The sequence below is a fragment of the Bos grunniens genome, chromosome 2 (assembly GCF_055505025.1).
Source record: "Bos grunniens cultivar Pamir isolate PY7600 chromosome 2, Bosgru_T2T1.0, whole genome shotgun sequence".
Classification (NCBI taxonomy): domain Eukaryota; kingdom Metazoa; phylum Chordata; class Mammalia; order Artiodactyla; family Bovidae; genus Bos; species Bos grunniens.
In genome coordinates this window covers 93,207,398-93,225,652 of record NC_141166.1, presented here as the reverse complement: position 1 = coordinate 93,225,652, position 18,255 = coordinate 93,207,398, and the positions used below count along the sequence as shown (strand labels likewise).

Genomic DNA, 18,255 nt, shown 5'->3' with positions numbered 1-18,255 from the left:
TTTCTCTCCTAAAGTAACCGTTACTGAAAATTTTAACCAACATCTGCCATCTCATCTGGTGAACAGACAAACTTCAAACCTTGAGAATAACTGTTTAAATATACTTTTCTTTCTAACTTTTCCCCTTCAAGTTGGCAGATAAGGTAAATTCTTCAAGATCCTTCCACAGAGCAAAGCTAGTTCCCTGACATCCTCTGATGGGCCTCCCTAAAAAAAAAGAAAAAAAAAAAGAAAAAAAAAAAAAAGATCCTTCCACAGGGAAAACTTAGAATAAATAAAGTTAAGGGAAAGGAATACATGTAGAATAAAATATAGATTACAAGTCTCAGTCATGAACTACAGAAGATCTGAGTTGATTTTATATAATTTGGGGGGAGAAGAAGGAAGAGAATAATGATCATTTCAGAAATTACATTCTTAATTTACAGAAGTTGGAAAATGAACAAAACTGAGTTCAATCTCCTTGTTGAGAATCAAGATACAAGTGTTTTAGCTTCTAACTATAAAACTCAAGTATATTTTTCATGTGCTACTATAATGAAGATCATGGCATCCGGTCCCATCACTCCATGGGAAATAGATGGGGAAACAGTGGAAACAGCGTCAGACTTTATTTTTCTGGGCTCCAAAATCACTACAGATGGTGACTGCAGCCATGAAATTAAAAGACGCTTACTCCTTGGAAGGAAAGTTATGACCAACCTAGATAGCATATTCAAAAGCAGAGACATTACTTTGCCAACAAAGGTCTGTCTAGTCAAGGCTATGGTTCTTCCTGTGGTCATGTATGGTTGTGAGAGTTGGACTGTGAAGAAGGCTGAGCGCCGAAGAATTGATGCTTTTGAACTGTGGTGTTGGAGAAGTCTCTTGAGAGTCCCTTGGACTGCAAGGAGATCCAACCAGTCCATTCTGAAGGAGATCAGCCCTGGGATTTCTTTGGAAGGAATGATGCTAAAGCTGAAACTCCAGTACTTTGGCCACCTCATGTGAAGAGTTGACTCATTGGAAAAGACTCTGATGCTGGGAGGGATTGGGGGCAGGAGGAGAAGGGGATGACAGAGGATGAGATGGCTGGATGGCATCACTGACTCGATGGATGTGAGTCTGGGTGAACTCCGGGAGTTGGTGATGGACAGGGAGGCCTGGTGTGCTGCGATTCATGGGGTCGCAAAGAGTTGGACACAACTGAGCGACTGATCTGATCTGATCTGATAATGGTTTAAGTTAAAAGGTTAGGTGATCTTCTTCGCCCAACAATAAAAATTCAAAGTAAAATGCTACTGCTGAAATAAAAACTCGTAAGAGCTTAAAAGAGCTCATCTCTTTTAAAATATCACTTACTTTATAAGCAAACTGGTACTGAGTTGGTATTTTCATAGCTGTAGATAGGATCACTGTTACGAAGAGATCAGGAAAACTGCTATGAACAGAAGTAATTATTGCAAATGAAAGCCAATGAGCCACGTGGGCCCTTAGCCCATACACATGAAAATCTGTCTGTAGGAATGAGTTAGCTGCTTAGGAAATAAGGTCTTTGAGCTGGGCTTCAAGTGCCTCATCAACAAAGAGTTGGACTAAATGACATGAGATCCTTTCCAGATTCCAGCTTTTCCCCTTTTTACTAATGGTTCAATTCCCCTTCTAATCAATCAGACACAAAGCTTCTGTTTTTTATCACTCTGATGGTCTCTGCTCTATTATCTAAGCTTTGGGTATCTCGCATGTAGGTCTAAGCACCAGCTGCCTCAGCAATCTTTCGCTCCAATCAATATCCAGGGCATTTACCAGACCCTACACATCTTGTGTGATTCCCATTCCACTGCCTTCCAAATAAAAGCCAAATTCCAAAATTCCAAGAAAGAAAGGTTCTTTTTTTTTTTTTTTTTACCTTTGCAATATTGTATCGGTTTTGCCATATATCAAAATGAATCTGCCACAGGTATACATAAGTGGCTTCTCCCTATCTGATCCATGAGTATATAGTATATGCATTTTATGTCAGTTCTAAAATCATGAAAACAGAAACTTGAAGAATTCATTCATAATCTCCTTTTCAGTAAAAAATAGTCACTATCTCCATTCAACAAACCTTCTTTTCAATGTCTTCCCATTTGCAAATGTGTGTGTGTGCTCAGTCATGTCTCACTGTTTGTGACCCCATGGACTGTAGCCCTCCAGGCTCCCTCTGTCCATGGAATTCTCCAGGCAAGAACACTGGAGTGGGTTGCCATTTCCTACTGCAGGGGATCTTCCCAATCCAGGGATCAAACCTGTGTTTCCTGCATCTCCTGCATTGGCAGGCGGATTTTTTATGACTGTGCCTGCTGGGAAGCCTTCATTTCCAAATAGGTGAAAATAAAACTGTATTCATTGAGAACTTTCTTATTCCTGTCTTTCATTTAGGAAACCCTGTTCACGTTTCTACATGATGGTTATCTTCTAATAGTTGTAAAGTACGTAAAATCCAGCACATGAATCAGGTCTCCAGTAGGGCATTTAGCACCTTTGGGTGAAGTAGAAAAAGACACGGTTTCTGGGAAGACTTAACAAGTCCTCTCCTGCACAGTACAATTTACATAATTCCATTTAGACACCCTGATATTAAAATAGTATATTTACTGAGGGAAAAAATCATTTTGTGAATATATAGGCAGGATCATGTGACATGACAGCTGGGGTCTGGCCACCTCACTTCAGATCCCAGGCAAGTTGCTTAACCGCTAGAGGCCTTGGTTTCCTCAGAATGACAGTATTAACTAGTAGCAGCAGGTATGTATCTCACAGAGGCCTTGTACGCAGTGAACAATCACAGAAGGCTCTTAGGACAGTGCCAGGCACACAGTGGACACTCAACAAATTCTATTTTTCTCCCCAATAAAAATCAATGCTACCAATATCTTTGTGCTCGTTTTTCAGCAATTTTTAAAAATTACTCTGATGAAAAACATTGCCAGGAAAGGATTAAAGATGTGTAAACAAAGATGTAAATTTGAACTCTTCATGTAAATCCACTAAGTATATGTAAGTGCTAAAAATAGCGATGATGACTTCACAAAATGCCAGTCCATTAAGATAATAATCTCAGGAAAAACAGTAAAAGTTGTTCTAGGAAATCTTAGAAAGAAATGTAAGTAGGAGTTAATATATATTAAAGAAAATATGGGGTCATGATTTCCTTTAAGTGGGAAGGTCAGTAAGGGTGACCTGCAAGGCTTTCCCAGTTTGATATGTCTATGACCCAGTCGCCATTAGACAGTCCTGCTGCTGCTACTGCTGCTAAGTCGCTTCAGTCGTATCCGACTCTGTGTGACCCCAGAGACGGCAGCCCACCAGGCTCCCCCATCCCTGGGATTCTCCAGGCAAGAACACTGGAGTGGGTTGCCATTTCCTCCTCCAATGCATGAAAGTGAAAAGTGAGAGTGAAGTCGCCCAGTCATGTCTGACTCTTAGCGGCCCCATGGACTGCAGCTTATCAGGCTCCTCCATCCATGGGATTTTCCAGGCAAGAGTACTGGAGTGGGGTGCCATTGCCTTCTCCGATTAGACAGTCCTATCCCACTGCAAAGATCAGAGAATCTCTGTCCCAGAGAGGCAGGATCTTCCCTCTGTCCCAAACAGATCTGATCTCCGATGTAAGATTTTGCTCAGCCCATGTTCGTTCATATTACCTCTACCTGCGACAGCCTTTCCTCACCCTGACAAGCAACTCTGGCCATCACTCAAAGTCCCAGTTTAAATATGGTCTTCCCTCCAGATTCCTAACGCTCCACCACTTTCTTTTAAACCTTGTAATACTGATTTATTAACTACAGAAAGAAAGTGATTTTGCTCAGTCATGTCCGACTCTTTGCAACCCCACGGACTGTAGCCTACTAGGCTCCTCCATCCGTCCATGGGATTTTCCAGGTAAGAGTACTAGAGTGGGTTGCCATTTCCTTCTCCAGGGGATCTTCCTGACCCAGGGATGGAACCCAGGTCTCCTGCATTGTAGGCAGCTGTTCTTACCATCCAAGCCACCAGGGAAGTCAGCTTATTTAAGTTTAGTGGCATTAAACATGATATTCTTAAAAATTACTTTCTCTTACATCTGAATTAATGCAATCTTTGCCTTAAAAAATCTAGAGTGTCCATATATGCATACAAGGCATCATTTAATTTAGCCAGATCTGTAATAGAAATCTATCTTAACTGAAGGCACACCAGACTCTAAGCTTATGAGACAACACACTCGAGGTTTCCACTGCATCAATAAACATTTCTACAACTGGCTACTGACAAATTTATGATAGTACAGAATCTACAAGTTGATACAACTCCAGGTGAATGTCATGTCACAAAATGCTTAACCATCTATTTTAAGTATTTCTAAAAGGCTAAATATGAAAAGGAGAGTGCACCATTAGAATTTTGTTTTGAAAGTAGAGCATTTTTCCTTTCCTTCAATCAAGCCACATTTACTGTCTTTTTTTTTATATATATGAAGTGTTTTAAATTTCTTGAAATCTCATTTCTTCCTCCAAGTTTTTAACCAACCCTTTTGTCAAGTGATATAGGATAAGATTACTGAATCTACATTATTATCTGGGGATGGGGAATGCGGGAACTAAAATCTGCATTTGGATACAGAAGACATTCTAATCAAACAAAGCTACCAGAATAAATTGTCTCTACAGAATGTGACTGTCTTTTTATCAGTTCAAAACAAACAAACAAACATTTGTTAAACAAATGTTTAACAAACATTTCAATATTAGTTAAAATGCAGTATTGCTTGAAGGCTCAAACTCTTAAAATGAAGAATCATAATATGATAACAGAAAGAATCAAAGTTTAAAAGGTACTGGGCTTTATCCCAGTACAAGGTGATGGAATGAAGCCATGCAGTTATCATACTATAACACAGAGAGCAGGTACCATGCTCTGCTGTCACACACTACAAGCTCTCTTGGGTGCCACTGTCATTGTCATCCATGATTTACAAGATGTTCTGATTAGAAGCCTTGTCATCAATGTGTAAACTGAAGTTGCTCCAGAAGCAACAAGGGGAGAAGCGGCCCTGGTGGCATTTGAACTGAAGATACTCAGGCAGAGAAACTAATCTGGTGGTGACGTGAGAGATGAATGGAACTGGAGGAAGAGGAGACAGGAGGACGAGAAAGGGCAAGAGAGAGGAGAGGATGATGATCAAAAATGACGTGGGAGAATGAAAAAGAAGACCAACAAAAATAAAGTCAAAAAGTGGAGGTAGCAGAAAAAAGAAAGGGGAGAGAGGAAGGAGAAGGAAGAGAGAGAAAAAAAAATATATATATATATATATGTATATGTAAACAATCTTTGAAAATCGCTCAGTTGTGTCCAACTCTTTGTGATCTCATGGACTATACACAGTCCATGGAATTCTCCAGGCCAGAATACTGGGGTGGGTAGCCTTTCCCTTCTCCTGGGGATCTTCTCAACCCAGGGATCAAAGCCAGGGCTCCTGCACTGCATGCAGATTCTTTACCAGCTGAGCCACAAGGGAAGTCCAAGAATACTGGAGTGGGTAGCCTATCCCTTTTTCCAATGGATCTTCCTGACCCACAAATCCAACTGGGGTCTCCTGAATTGCAGGCGATTCTTTACCAATTGAGCTAACAGGGAAGTACCTCTGGTTGCTGTTTTTACAAGTTAGAGATGCTATCAAATGACCAAATACAGAATTAGAAACCATTAGACCTGGAATACACTGATACACATTGTTTAAAAACAAAAATCGAAGCTTCAAGTCAACAAGTGTCATGAAATTTATTGCTATATTGTTTTTTTTTGTTTTTTGGGTTTTTTTTTGAGACCCCATGAAGGACTCAAAATTCTCCCAGCCAGGCTTCAGCAATTTGTGAACCGTGAACTTTCAGATGTTCAAGCTGGTTTTAGCAAAAGCAAAGGAACCAGAGATCAAATTGCCAACATCCACTGGATCATCGAAAAAGCAAGAGTTCCAGAAAAACGTCTATTTCTGCTTTATTGACTATGTCAAAGCCTTTGACTGTGTGGATCACAATAAACTGGGGAAAATTCTTCAAGAGATGGGAATACCAGACCACCTGACCTGCCTCTTGAGAAACCTGTATGCAGGTCAGGAAGCAACAGTTAGAACTGGACATGGAACAACAGACTGGTTCCAAATAGGAAAAGGAGTACGTCAAGGGTGTATATTGTCACCCTGCTTATTTAACTTATATGCAGAGGACATCATATAAGGAAGCACAAGCTGGAATCAAGATTGCCGGAAGAAATATCAATAACCTCAGATATGCAGATGACACCACCCTTATGGCAGAAAGTGAAGAGGAACTAAAAAGCCTCTTGATGAAAGTAAAAGAAGAGAGTGAAAAAGTTGGCTTAAAGCTCAACATTCAGAAAACTAAGATTATGGCATTTGGTCCCATCACTTCATGGGAAATAGATGGGGAAACAGTGGAAACAGTGTCAGACTTTATTTTTTGGGGCTCCAAAATCACTGCAGATGGTGATTGCAGCCATGAAATTCAAAGACGCTTACTCCTGGGAAGGAAAGTTATGACCAACCTAGATAGCATATTCAAAAGCAGAGACATTACTTTGCCAACAAAGGTCCGTCTAGTCAAGGCTATGGTTTTTCCAGTGGTCATGTATGAGAGTTGGACTGTGAAGAAAGCTGAGTGCTGAAGAATTGATGCTTTTGAACTGTGGTGTTGGAGAAGACTCTTGAGAGTCCCTTGGACTGCAAGGAGATCCAACCAGTCCATCCTAAAGGAGATCAGTCCTGGGTGTTCATTGGAAGGACTGATGCTGAAGCTGAAACTCCAATACTTTGGCCACCTGATGTGAAGAGGTGACTCATTGGAAAAGACCCTGATGCTGGGAAAGATTGAAGGTGGGAGAAGAAGGGGACAACAGAGGATGAGATGGCTGGATGGCATCACTGACTCGATGGACGTGATTCTGAGGGAACTCCGGGAGCTGGTGATGGACAGGGAGGCCTGGCGTGCTGCGATTCATGGGGTCGCAAAGAGTCAGACACAACTGAGGGACTGGACTGAACTGAACGAAGGAGTCAAAGGAATTTCAAATGTTCCATTCCTGAGCCTGAAACTGTTTAAACACACAAAAAACAACACAATGTTGGTTTCTTATTTGGTCAACACACCTATCAACCAGAAATGTCATAATGGTTCCCAAGTTTCTCAAAACAGTATTTCCATCATGTCTCTCTATATACTTTGGGTCTTTTTTTTCCAATTTAAAATGAATTATATGGGAGGGAAGATTTACAGGGAGAGGACATATGTATATCAATATCTGATTTATGTTAATGTATGTCATAAACCAACATAATATTGTAAAGGAATTATCCTGCAGTTAAAAATAACTTCTTGTTAAGATGGTAGCTGGCCAGTATATGATACTTTCCAGGTAAGAAATGATGAAAAAGCAAATGAAAAATGTCCTTTTGTCAATTAAATTCCTTACACATCACTATAGCTGTATCAATGGTAAAACTTTCCATTTGGGTTACAGAGTGATTAGGGAGTTCTTCAGGCACAACTGGTCCTCCTTCAACTTCCCAATCAGCCCACATAATCCTCTGTCCACACATTAAGCTGATGCAGACTAGCAGGTTATATAGCCCTTGTGTGTGTGTGTGTGTGTGTGCCTGTGTGTGCATGCACGCGTGTATGCGCTCAGTTGTATGTGACTCTTCGCAACCCCATGGACTATATATAGTCCACCAGGCTTGACTACCCATGGGATTTCCCAGGCAAGAATACTGGAGTTGGTTGCCATTTCCTACTCCAGGGGATCTTCCCAACCCAGGGATTGAAACTGCATCTCCTGCATCGGCTCTTTACCCCCTGGGAAACGTGCACGTGTGCTATGCCTGGCCGCTCAGTCATGTCTGACTCCTTGCGACTCCACAGACAGCAGCCCACCAGGCTCCTACAGCCCTTGACCTATTGCAAAAGTAGTGAGATGAACTGACATTCAATTCTTCATTATTATTATTGAATCATTCCAAAGCTGTTAATAATTTTGGCATTTCCAAACAAGGAAAATCTGCATGGCTGATAAAAAGCATAATATTCAAACATCAAATCCTGAGCAGAACTGAATTTATAAAGACTTTAACTTTCCATGACAAAAACCCACCAAACTCTACAGTAGGTATGAGTGAATGTACAATTTCAGTGATATTACACTCAGCAGTAATACAGGTGTTCACCCCCCATCCTCCCTTAGTAAGGTGGTATTTCAACCAAAGAAGGACTCTGTAGGAGGAAACGGAAGGCTGACAATGGAGAGCACACCCAACCAAAGGAACAGTGCTTAAAGGCATCTCTTTAAAATAATCACTGCACCTATGACTAAGACCACAACCCACAGAAGACACACCTGAGTTACCACAGGAAGAAGAGAGAAGGAGTAGGGTTTAAATAACAAGGAGTTCCTGAGATTCTCAGATCTCAATGTGCTGACTCTACCTAGGAAATAGAGCCCAGGATGGCAGCATCTCCTGGGTTTCAGGAACTTATCTGTCTATGGAGACTGCTCTGCTGTGTCATTTGGAAGCAGAATTTTCTTTCTGTGCTGAATGAAGGAGTAGTATTTGCAACAAGCTACTTAAAGGCATTGAGTATTGCCCAACAGACGATCCCATGAACTCCCGTAGGAATCTGCATTTGGAATCGTTGACAGCACAAGTGCCGTGGGACAAGAACAAGTGATAATACAAAGCCCAGGATCCTCAGCAGAAGCTGCCCAACATGTCCTACCAAACCCGCCTGTTCCTGAACCAGGCACTCACCGCAGGGCAGAATGTCTTCCCGAGCGGGATACACTGTTGCCCACGGGGGAAGGCAGGTTGCTTCCTCTGTGCAGGTCCTCAATGGACCGACTCCAGGGCTTTGATTTGTCCACCGAGCTCTCCACAGTGCTCTCCACACTTTCAAAGTCAAAACTAAAACAAAAGAGAAATGCCACTCAAGACTTAATTCAGATTCACACAAACACATGGATGTGTAAAACTTGCTCCTTCCAATTACACATCTGCACCTTAATATGGGTAGTTTTTGCAAACAAAGAAAACTGATAATGGAATACAAATGAATTTCCATGGACTATGTGTTAGCTTCAAAAATACAGAATGACAACTAGGAATGTGTTATTTGCATCTTATTATAAGGCTTGCTGACTTACTGATTAGTAACGAGCTCTGGCGGGATAGGGAAAAAAGATCTTAGAGCTGTCTACATTTTGCTTTAACGAGTCAATATGTTAGGCGTATACTAATTTATTCCTACCCATCAATTTTCACCGAGCATTTTCTCCTAGTGTGTTGGCAAATGTGCTTTTCCAACCATATGTGATACATTACTTGCAAAGTTATGAATTTGCTTTGATTTTGGAATCTCTCCCCAGTGTGGTACTCTTTAAAGTAAGGCTGTTGTTTCTCTGGCATATTTTTGAGGTTATTACTCATGTTAACCATGTTAGAATAAATGGCTAAATTGCTCATCCTTGTATAAGTTTAGGAACAAATTTTTAACACACAGGCCTCTGTGTTCTATGCATTTTTCCCCTGCCAAAGTTAGTAGCTCTACTTTCTCAAAATATATTTTGTCAATGGTTTCTAGCCATAGTTCCAACAAGAACACCTGATCAGGTAGAAATAAACAGAATGCAGCTATAATTAGTACCATCTGTAAGATTTTGAAGGCTATCATGGAAGAAATATCAAAAACACATATTGGAAATAGCAAGTATGACTTATTACACAGTGTGACTGCCAAAAGAAAATAGCTGCTTAGAACAACCATCTGTAAATTAAGTGATACTCTCCATCTATTAAATTCTAAGCCAGATAACAGAGACGGATGCACAAAGTCATTGAATGGGTCTAACAATTCTGTTATTCCTTAGGATCCAGAAACCAGTGAACAGAAAAGAGGTGGAATTGAGTAATCAAACAGATCCTTAAATATTAAAAATAGAAGCCTATAATTGACATCAGAGAAGGTAAGCCTAGGGGCATGCTAAGATCACCCATGTCATTAAGACTCCTGCTAAGTCACTCTGCAGCCCCCATATGTTCAGCCGTTCAGCATCCTTATGCTCCTCTCAGCTCATTCCCCATCCCCTCACCGAGCAGAAAAAGGAAACGCGCAACTTGGTGAATGCTCCTGTTTTAGGGAGGCTGCATGAGTCTGCTGTTTCACATTACATGGGAAAGAAAACTGCCACATGCTAAGGAATAGCAAGACATTTTTTCAGCCCATTTAGTTTCAAGAAAGGATAAAACATAAATTACTTACCTACATATAATTTTCTAATTAAAGCAAAAATAAGACTAATAAGCAAAGACTGTAAAGTTAATTCTAAAATTTAAAAAAGTAGAAGATTAGGAACCAAAAACTCTGAGTTCTTATTTTTTTTTTGTTGCTGTTGTCTTTGTTCTTGGGCTTCAGATTAGAAAAATTCCCTTGGAGAAGCATGACCTTTTCCCACTGGCCTCATGTGTAGATGCATTTGGGAAAGCTGCTTTATAAGCTCTGATGTGATGGGGTAAAAGGTTGATTACAGCAAACATATTACAAATCGTACACAATTCTTTTCCATTATTCCTGAAGTTTCTTAGTCCTTCCTTAGTTCCTTATTAAATACTCTTCCAGATTTTAAAATATGCAACAGGATAATACTTCTATTCCATTTTGCCATATAATATGAAGTGTAGGGGAGATTAGCAGTTTTCGATGTAATAGGGGTAGATAAGAAACAACCTTTGGAAGAGTATGCTATAAACAATAGCATTATATTTCAGAGGACAATTTCTCATGAAGATAAGAACTTATCTGTTGAATTTTCTTAATACAGTCCATATCATATACAAAGCTATCAAAACTGAAACTCATCAAGCCAGTTTCAGTTAACACTTTAGTTTCTGCAACAACAAGGCGGGAATAATTACAGCTTTCTCTTCACCAATTCTCAAGGAAGTGATGAGGATTATAAGATAACACGTGGTTACATCTTAAAGTGCAGCAATAGAAAAAACAAGTTCTTGCTTTAAAAAGAAGAGTTGAGAAGGAAAAAAGCACCATCTAGGCCAAAATGCCTTCCAATAAAATTAAAAAGAATACAGTATTATTTCCTTAATGTGTATGTGTGAGCGTGTCCATCTCTGGATATTGGAATAGTTTTCGATTAAAGAGGGAAAGTGGAGGAAAGAATGCATCATTTGAACATACACATTCATTCCTACCGTAAATCTTTCCAGAAGCCTAGCAAATGAGAAAACTGTGAATCAACAAAAGCAAGGTGAAATAGTACAATTTTTCCCGCTCTTCCCCATTTTTACCCCCTATAAAGGAAAAGTCAAAACAATACAAATATATATAAATTTAAAAAGGAAAACCTCTTGTTTACCCCATTTCCTCCACTCCCACTATGTTTAGTATCTATTTCTGCATTAATTTTCTCTGTATTCACTAGCACATATAAATATACACATACAAGTTTTTTTTTTTAAATAAAAAAGGAGTCACTCTTCTGTACCTTGCTTTATTCACTCAATAATATATCATAATACCTCTTCCAATAATTGCTAGAGTATTCTGCCATATGAACATATGAAACCTGAGCATCAAAGAAAGCACTTCTTTTGAAATAAGGACTCCTCTAAGGGTGATCTTACTCCCGTTTTATTTTTGCCATAAAAGCATTTCTACCAACAATTATGTGATTTGCTTTTAGTTACTTGAACAGAAACAAACCTTCTTAAGCCTTACCACATCTGCTTCTGGGTTTTTCCCCTCAGTGTGGTATCTAATTTTACCACTGAGCTGCATCTTCTGTGACCACATAAAATTTAAAAGGAAACAAGCCAGGTTTTACTTACGTTACTGCATACTGCGCAAATGATAGATATTCTACCAGAACATCGAGACCTTTGTTTTCTTCATTCAGAAACTCTCTGACCCATCTGTTTGGGGGAAAAAAAAATTCATTGGCAAAGATTATCATATGCTGTACCATAAAAGGGCTTTCCCAGGTGGTTCAGTGGTAAAGAATCTGCCTGCCAATGCAGGAGATGAGGGTTCGATCCCTAGGTTGGGAAGACTCCCTAGAGGAGGAAATGGCAACGCACTCCAGTATTCTTGCTTGGAAAATCCCATGGACAGAGGAGCCTGGTGGACTACAGTTCGGGTTGCAAAGAGTTGAACACGACTGAGTGACTTAGCACGCACTACCATGAAAAGGACACAGTGAAAACTTGTTTTTCCATCAGAAACATCCGCTGCCTGAAAGGAACTACAGCATTAAGCCTAGACTATCTCACATAAGGAAGGAGCTTTCAAATACGGCCACTAAGAAAACCACAACGTTTCCGTGTGAGTGACTGGGGGCAAAAAGTGTATGAGTGCCTTCTGTGTATTTCACTGCTTAGTAGAATGAGGATAACAGGTAAGAAACTTTCTAAATGAGGAACTTGCTGCTGTCCTTGTTCCACCACAACTCATCGACAGACTGCTTGTTTAGGGAGCCAAGACTGCATGGGGAATCAGGCAGACTGGGGACATGACGACATAACCACTGAAATCCAGGCCTGATTCCAAATCCACATTCAACTCCTTCTTGGCACACGATGCTGTAGTAAACACTCAACTAGCCAATGAGAGACCAGTGTTTATGGGCTTCTGGAAGTTCCATAGGGATAATGATTGCTTAGTTTTTTCCATGAATGTTAAAACCTTTTAAAAAAGCCACAGGCAACACACACCAACCGACCTGAGATGTGACAAACATATTGTTTAAAATCATTTAAAAATAATATCAGTTTGCATTTGAGTGGTGGATTTGAATGCAGTTCTCTGAGAATGCGTATACATTTTTATTTTCACAGAAGATGAAACAGAGTGGTCAGATACTGAGGATAAACACCTGTTACCCTATGTCCCAGATCTCCTCCAGGATATCCACCTTCAAAGAACACGTGGTATCCCATCAAGCCTGTACAGCATTGGAAATTCCAACAAATAGTAAGTAAATACATCTGCTATACCACCACATAAACGAATCTTGGGGTATATGTGCCAAAAGCATTCCAAAGTGGCTGCTTTCCTCCATGAACACTGAGCCAATAAGGTTCACCAGTTATGGACACCGTGGCTCCTATGGAAACCAGTCCTGAAGCTATGAGAACAACGGTCAGACAATTCTACTGTGTGTCTGAAAGGATGAGCAGTCCTTTTAAGGTTTTTGTCTTAAAGGGAAAAAAACAATTTGTTGGGCTCAGAATGCCTTTCTTTAAAATTTTGTTTCTAGGGGGATTTTGTTGTTTTATCCTCAAGTACATCCTTTCCTCAGGTCCTATCACCTGCATAATGTAACCTCAGGTCTGCAGGTAGGTCCAGAAAATGGTAAGATGGAAAATGTAGACAGTGTGCGTCATCCTTCCCCCCAGTGCCCAGGCAGGCCATCACAAAATGTATGCACTTAATATAGCCATGTGCAAAAAGAGACCTAGAGGGGAAACACTGGCAAAGAAAACATGACCTGTTGGGTCTCACAAAGCGGCTTTGTTAGGAGAGCTGACCAGAACTAAGGGGCTGGCCACTGAGAGGCTGGAGTTCCCTTCACACCACCACCTCATACATGACCTCAGTGTCTGCTTCCAGATCCTTATTTTCATTTATTTTAAATTACTCCCTATGTGGCTAGGTCTCAGAAGACATGAGGCATTTTTAAGTGCCCATTCTTAAAGCTTAGAAATAGAAAAAAAAAGTATTTTTTTCCTTTTAAAACTGGTAGGAGACTAAAGAAAGGTTGGAGCTCACTATTGAATTGGGTGACTAGCTTTGCTCTTGAAATTCAAGCCCTTTAGCCTCTCTGTGGCCTTCCCATCGGTTGGGTCTATGGGCTCTGAGGGCATGATTTAAACTAGCCCTCCGCAGTTGGGGGCACAGCAGAAAGCCCCAGAGCTGGGCAGGTGCGGCGGGGGGGGGGGATCATCTTTTTAATTGGAAAGAAAACCAGATTTCTCAGAGTGATCTTGATTTCACCTGGTCTACGTGGCCCAGATTTCACTCTCAGTGGCTCATATTTGTTGTTGTTCAGTTGCTCAGTCGTGTCCGACTGTTTGTGACCCCCCAGACTGGCCCCATAAGAACACTCTAATTTAGGAGTTGAGAAGAATAGTCATTATAGGTTCTTCTTGTTGATTTTCCAGACATTGCCTCTAAAACACATAAGTGGTCCAGGACACCCTAAGGACCTGCCATTGTCTCATCTCAACCCCTAGCACCTTTGCCTCACTTAGTTCAGCCACAAACTGGAGAAGAGGCAAAATGACTCACAGATTTCTTTTTTTTAAAGGAAGAAAGGAAGGAAGAAATGGTAGGAAATAGCCAAGTACAGCCAGAGCTCAATCCTCTTGACTCAAAGTACTAATATGCATATATTTTGATGCAACTATAAAGCCTATTAATTGGCTTTTATTTCAAAGCCTTTATCAATACCCCTGCTTGTTCTTGCTGACTTTTAATGAAAGGACCTTAAAAATAAATTTCAAAGTGAAAGGCAGGAGCTTCTGCTCAGTTCCTAAAAATAGGCGAGAGTATAACATGTCTTGCCTCTGAAAGGTTTAATTTCATTTTTAACCACTTTTTCGAAGCTGTGAGATCTTCCTTGGGTCTACAATTTGGCTCGGACCCCCGCAGGTGATTTAGGAAAGAATAAGATAGAACTCCATCACAGCTCCCTACCTTACCACCCCTTTTGTCAAGTGGTATCAGGTTTGTATACTCATCTCAGCAAAAAGGCTCTGGGCTATAAGAAAACAACAATCATTCTGCATCGGAGAGAACAGAAGTGAGCGTGAACTTCTGTGGAAATGAAAGACTATGGAAATCAAATAGAGATGGTAGGTAGAGATGAAAAAAGGGCAACTTTCAGTATCCTTTAAGGGCATTATCAGGTACATGATTATGACATATCATAAATTGAGGATTCCTGTAGTAAATTTCCATTTTCACCTCTGTGCACACTACACACTCTTCAACATATTGCCAGTACGGAGAATTTCAAATTGGGTGATTACAGGTCCTGGAAAGTAGAATTGTTTCCGATTCTGACAGCATGCCACATTACTGAGTACCTCACAGATTCGATGTAAATACCATATGTTGTAAATTTGAATTTAGGCAAATTCCAAACCGGCTGCTGGGGAGCTGGAAGGCACAGTGATAATGAGAAATAGCTCTGGAAAAAAACTTATTCAAGGAAGGGCTCTAAATGCGGGTGCCAAGAGTTACTGTTTTACTCTAGTCGGGTCAAAGCTTTGTTTCCAGATTGATGTTGTCTTCCCTCTGATTCCCTCCCAAATCTTAGACCCTCATTGTTCTCATCTAGAAAATAAAGTCTCAAAGGACATTACTGGCCTTAAATGTGTAAGATCAAATGAAACAGATGCAAGACACACAAAATGAAGGAACAAATGGTAAATTTGTTCTGCCACACTCCTTTAGAGAGATGCAACAGGCATCTGAAAGGAACTGCAGTTACTGACAAATCATGGAAAAAAAAAAACCACAAGGGAGAGAAAGAAGGTTAAGTATCACCCAGATTCATCATCAGCGGCCACGTCTTTTCTGCGAGGCAGCATCTCAGACTGTTTCTCTGTTTCTCTAACATAGCCCATGGACCACCGAGGGTCCCCGAAACCCTCTCAGGGTCTGTGAAGTTAAACTTATTGTCATACAGACATTGAGAAGTTGCTTTTCTCACTCTTCTGACACTTGCACTGATGGTACAAAAGAGATGTGAATGGAATCTACCACCAGTGAATACACCTATTGATTATATTCTTCACCCCAAGCACTTGAAAGGGGGAAAAAAGTGAACTTCACTTAAAACTGTTCTTAGTGAAGCGCTAAAATTCATGATTTTATTGAAGCTTGCTCCCTGAGGATCTTTTAATTCTGTGCGACAAAATGGGAAGCCCACAGAGCATTTCTGCTGCGTGCCCAAAAACTACGCGGTCTTGAGGGAAAGCATGGATACAATTGTTAGAGCTGCAAGCTGACCCAGGCACTGTTCACATGGAATGGCAAGTGACAGACACATTATGGCTCTTCTATCTTGGCTATCTATCAGATAGTCTCAAAAGTGAAGGAAGTGAGTCTGCCATTTTGAGGGAAAAAAACAGAATATTTTTTGTCAATAAAATTTGAGCTTACAAACAAAAATTGGACTTTTGGAACACTGGTATTCACCACCATGAGTTTGAGAGCTTCCCAATGCTTATATTCTGATGAGACTGGTGATTATTGACAAATGTGATTATTTTTATATTGTAGAATAAAGTGTGTTTATGTTTGAAAGATCAGGATAACCCAGTAAAACATTTTTTAAATGATTTTTTCATGTTTCAAAATGGTGCATGGGTAAAAATCCCCAGAGTGCAAGACAGCACAATAGATTTTAGTATAAAAGAGTACAAAATCTCACTGATACGCTTTCAGATTCCATGTTGCAACTAACTGTAAGAAATCACCACTTTTGAATTTTGGTGATTTCTGGCCACAACTATCTGAAAGTGCAATGAAGTGAAGTGAAAGGTGCTTAGTCGTGTCCGACTCTTTGCGACCCCATGGACTATACAGTCCGTGGAATTCTCCAGGACAGAATACTAGAGTGGGTAGCCTTTCCTTCTCCAGGGGAGCTTCCCAACCCAGGGATTGAACCCAGGTCTCCCGCATTGTGGGCGGATTGTTTACCAGCTGAGCCACAGGGAAGTCCAATTATCTGAAGAGGTTAATTTAAAAACTTTTTCAAGTACATATCTCTTTAAGGCCAGGTTTCCTTCATGTACATAAATCAAAACAAATCGCAACAACTTGAATGCAGACAAAGGTATGAGAATCCAGCTATCTTCTATTAGTGAAACATTAAAGAGACTTGTAAACATGCACAACAAAGCCACTCTTGTCACTAATTTTTTTTTCACTTTGGAAAATAATTATTTTCATGCTATTAATGCTGTATGATGTTTATTATTTTATATTTATATATCTACAACTAATATTTATTATGAGGTAATAAATTATTTAAAATAAGCGTATCTAAAACTTACCAGTTCAAATTTCTAATATAGTAACATTAATAGATAGTGTGTTAGTCCCTCAGTCCTGTCTGACTCTTTTGCAACCCTATGGACTGTAGCCCTCCAGGGTCCTCTGTTCATGGAATTCTTGAAGCAAGGATACTGGAATGAGTTGTCATTTCCTACTCCAGAGGATCTTCCCGACCCAGGGGTCAAACCTGGGTCTCCTGCATTGCAGGCAGATTCTTTACTGTCTGAGCAACTAGGGAAGCCCTAATAGATAAAACCCACAGAAATAAAGACTTACTGGATTTCAAAATAATTTAAGGAAGTAAAGGAGTCTTGAAATCAAAATTTTAAACTGCTGGTTTGGTTAACAGCTTTAGATTTGGACATCTCCAGGTTCAAATCTTCAGAGAAAGCAATGGCACCCCACTCCAGTACTCTTGCCTGGAAAATCCTATGGACGGAGGAGCCTGGTAGGCTGCAGTCCATGGGGTCACAAAAAGTCGGACACGACTGAAGCGACTTAGAAGCAGCAGCAGCAGGTTGAAACCTTAATGCTTCTCAATTGTGTGGACTTTAGCAAGATATTTAATTACTTGACTTCACTTTCACTTTTCACTTTCATGCATTGGAGAAGGAAATGGCAACCCACTCCAGTGTTCTTGCTTGGAGAATCCCAGGGACGGGGGAGCCTGGTGGGCTGCCGTCTATGGGGTCGCACAGAGTCAGACACGACTGAAGCGACTTAGCAGCAGCAGGTCCAAACCTTAATGCTTCTCAATTGTGGGGACTTCAGCAAGATATTTAATTGCTTGACTCTCAGTTCCCTCATCTAGAAAACGGGAGGTTCAATGGTCAAGAGCAATTAAAAAAAAAAAAAAATCTGTTAAGAAGTAACACTTTTAACTTGCTGAATACACTGCTTAACACATAACAAAATTATAATGATCTCGTGAATTTCCAAAAAGCACCATCTAAGAAGGAATTAATGGTTTCATTGGTGGCTCAATGGTAAAAAATCTGCTTGTCAATGCAGGAGACACTGGTTCAATCCCTGGGTCAAAAAGATCCCCTGGAGAAGGAAACGGCAACCCTCTTGCCATTCTTGTATTCTTGCCTGGAAAATCCCA

General features: G+C 40.4%; 1 protein-coding gene across 9 annotated transcripts in view; it reads right to left on the bottom strand.

Annotated features, from left to right (window-relative positions):
* FMNL2 (formin like 2) overlaps window positions 1-18,255 on the bottom strand; it is a 332,826-nt gene that overhangs the window by 83,810 nt on the left and 230,761 nt on the right. For 7 of the 9 annotated variants that reach the window (XR_015146274.1, XR_015146277.1, XM_086353586.1 and 4 more), the window contains exons 5-6: window positions 11,915-11,998; window positions 8,825-8,977 (exon numbers count right to left, since the gene is read on the bottom strand). Coding sequence is in view for 7 of the 9 variants with exons in the window: in XM_086353586.1 (XP_086209712.1) it covers window positions 8,825-8,977; window positions 11,915-11,998 (237 nt within the window). In the remaining 2 variants the exon portion in view is untranslated. The remainder of the gene's footprint in view (window positions 1-8,824; window positions 8,978-11,914; window positions 11,999-18,255) is intronic. The other 2 variants (XM_086353605.1, XM_086353595.1) reach the window with 1 other exon arrangement.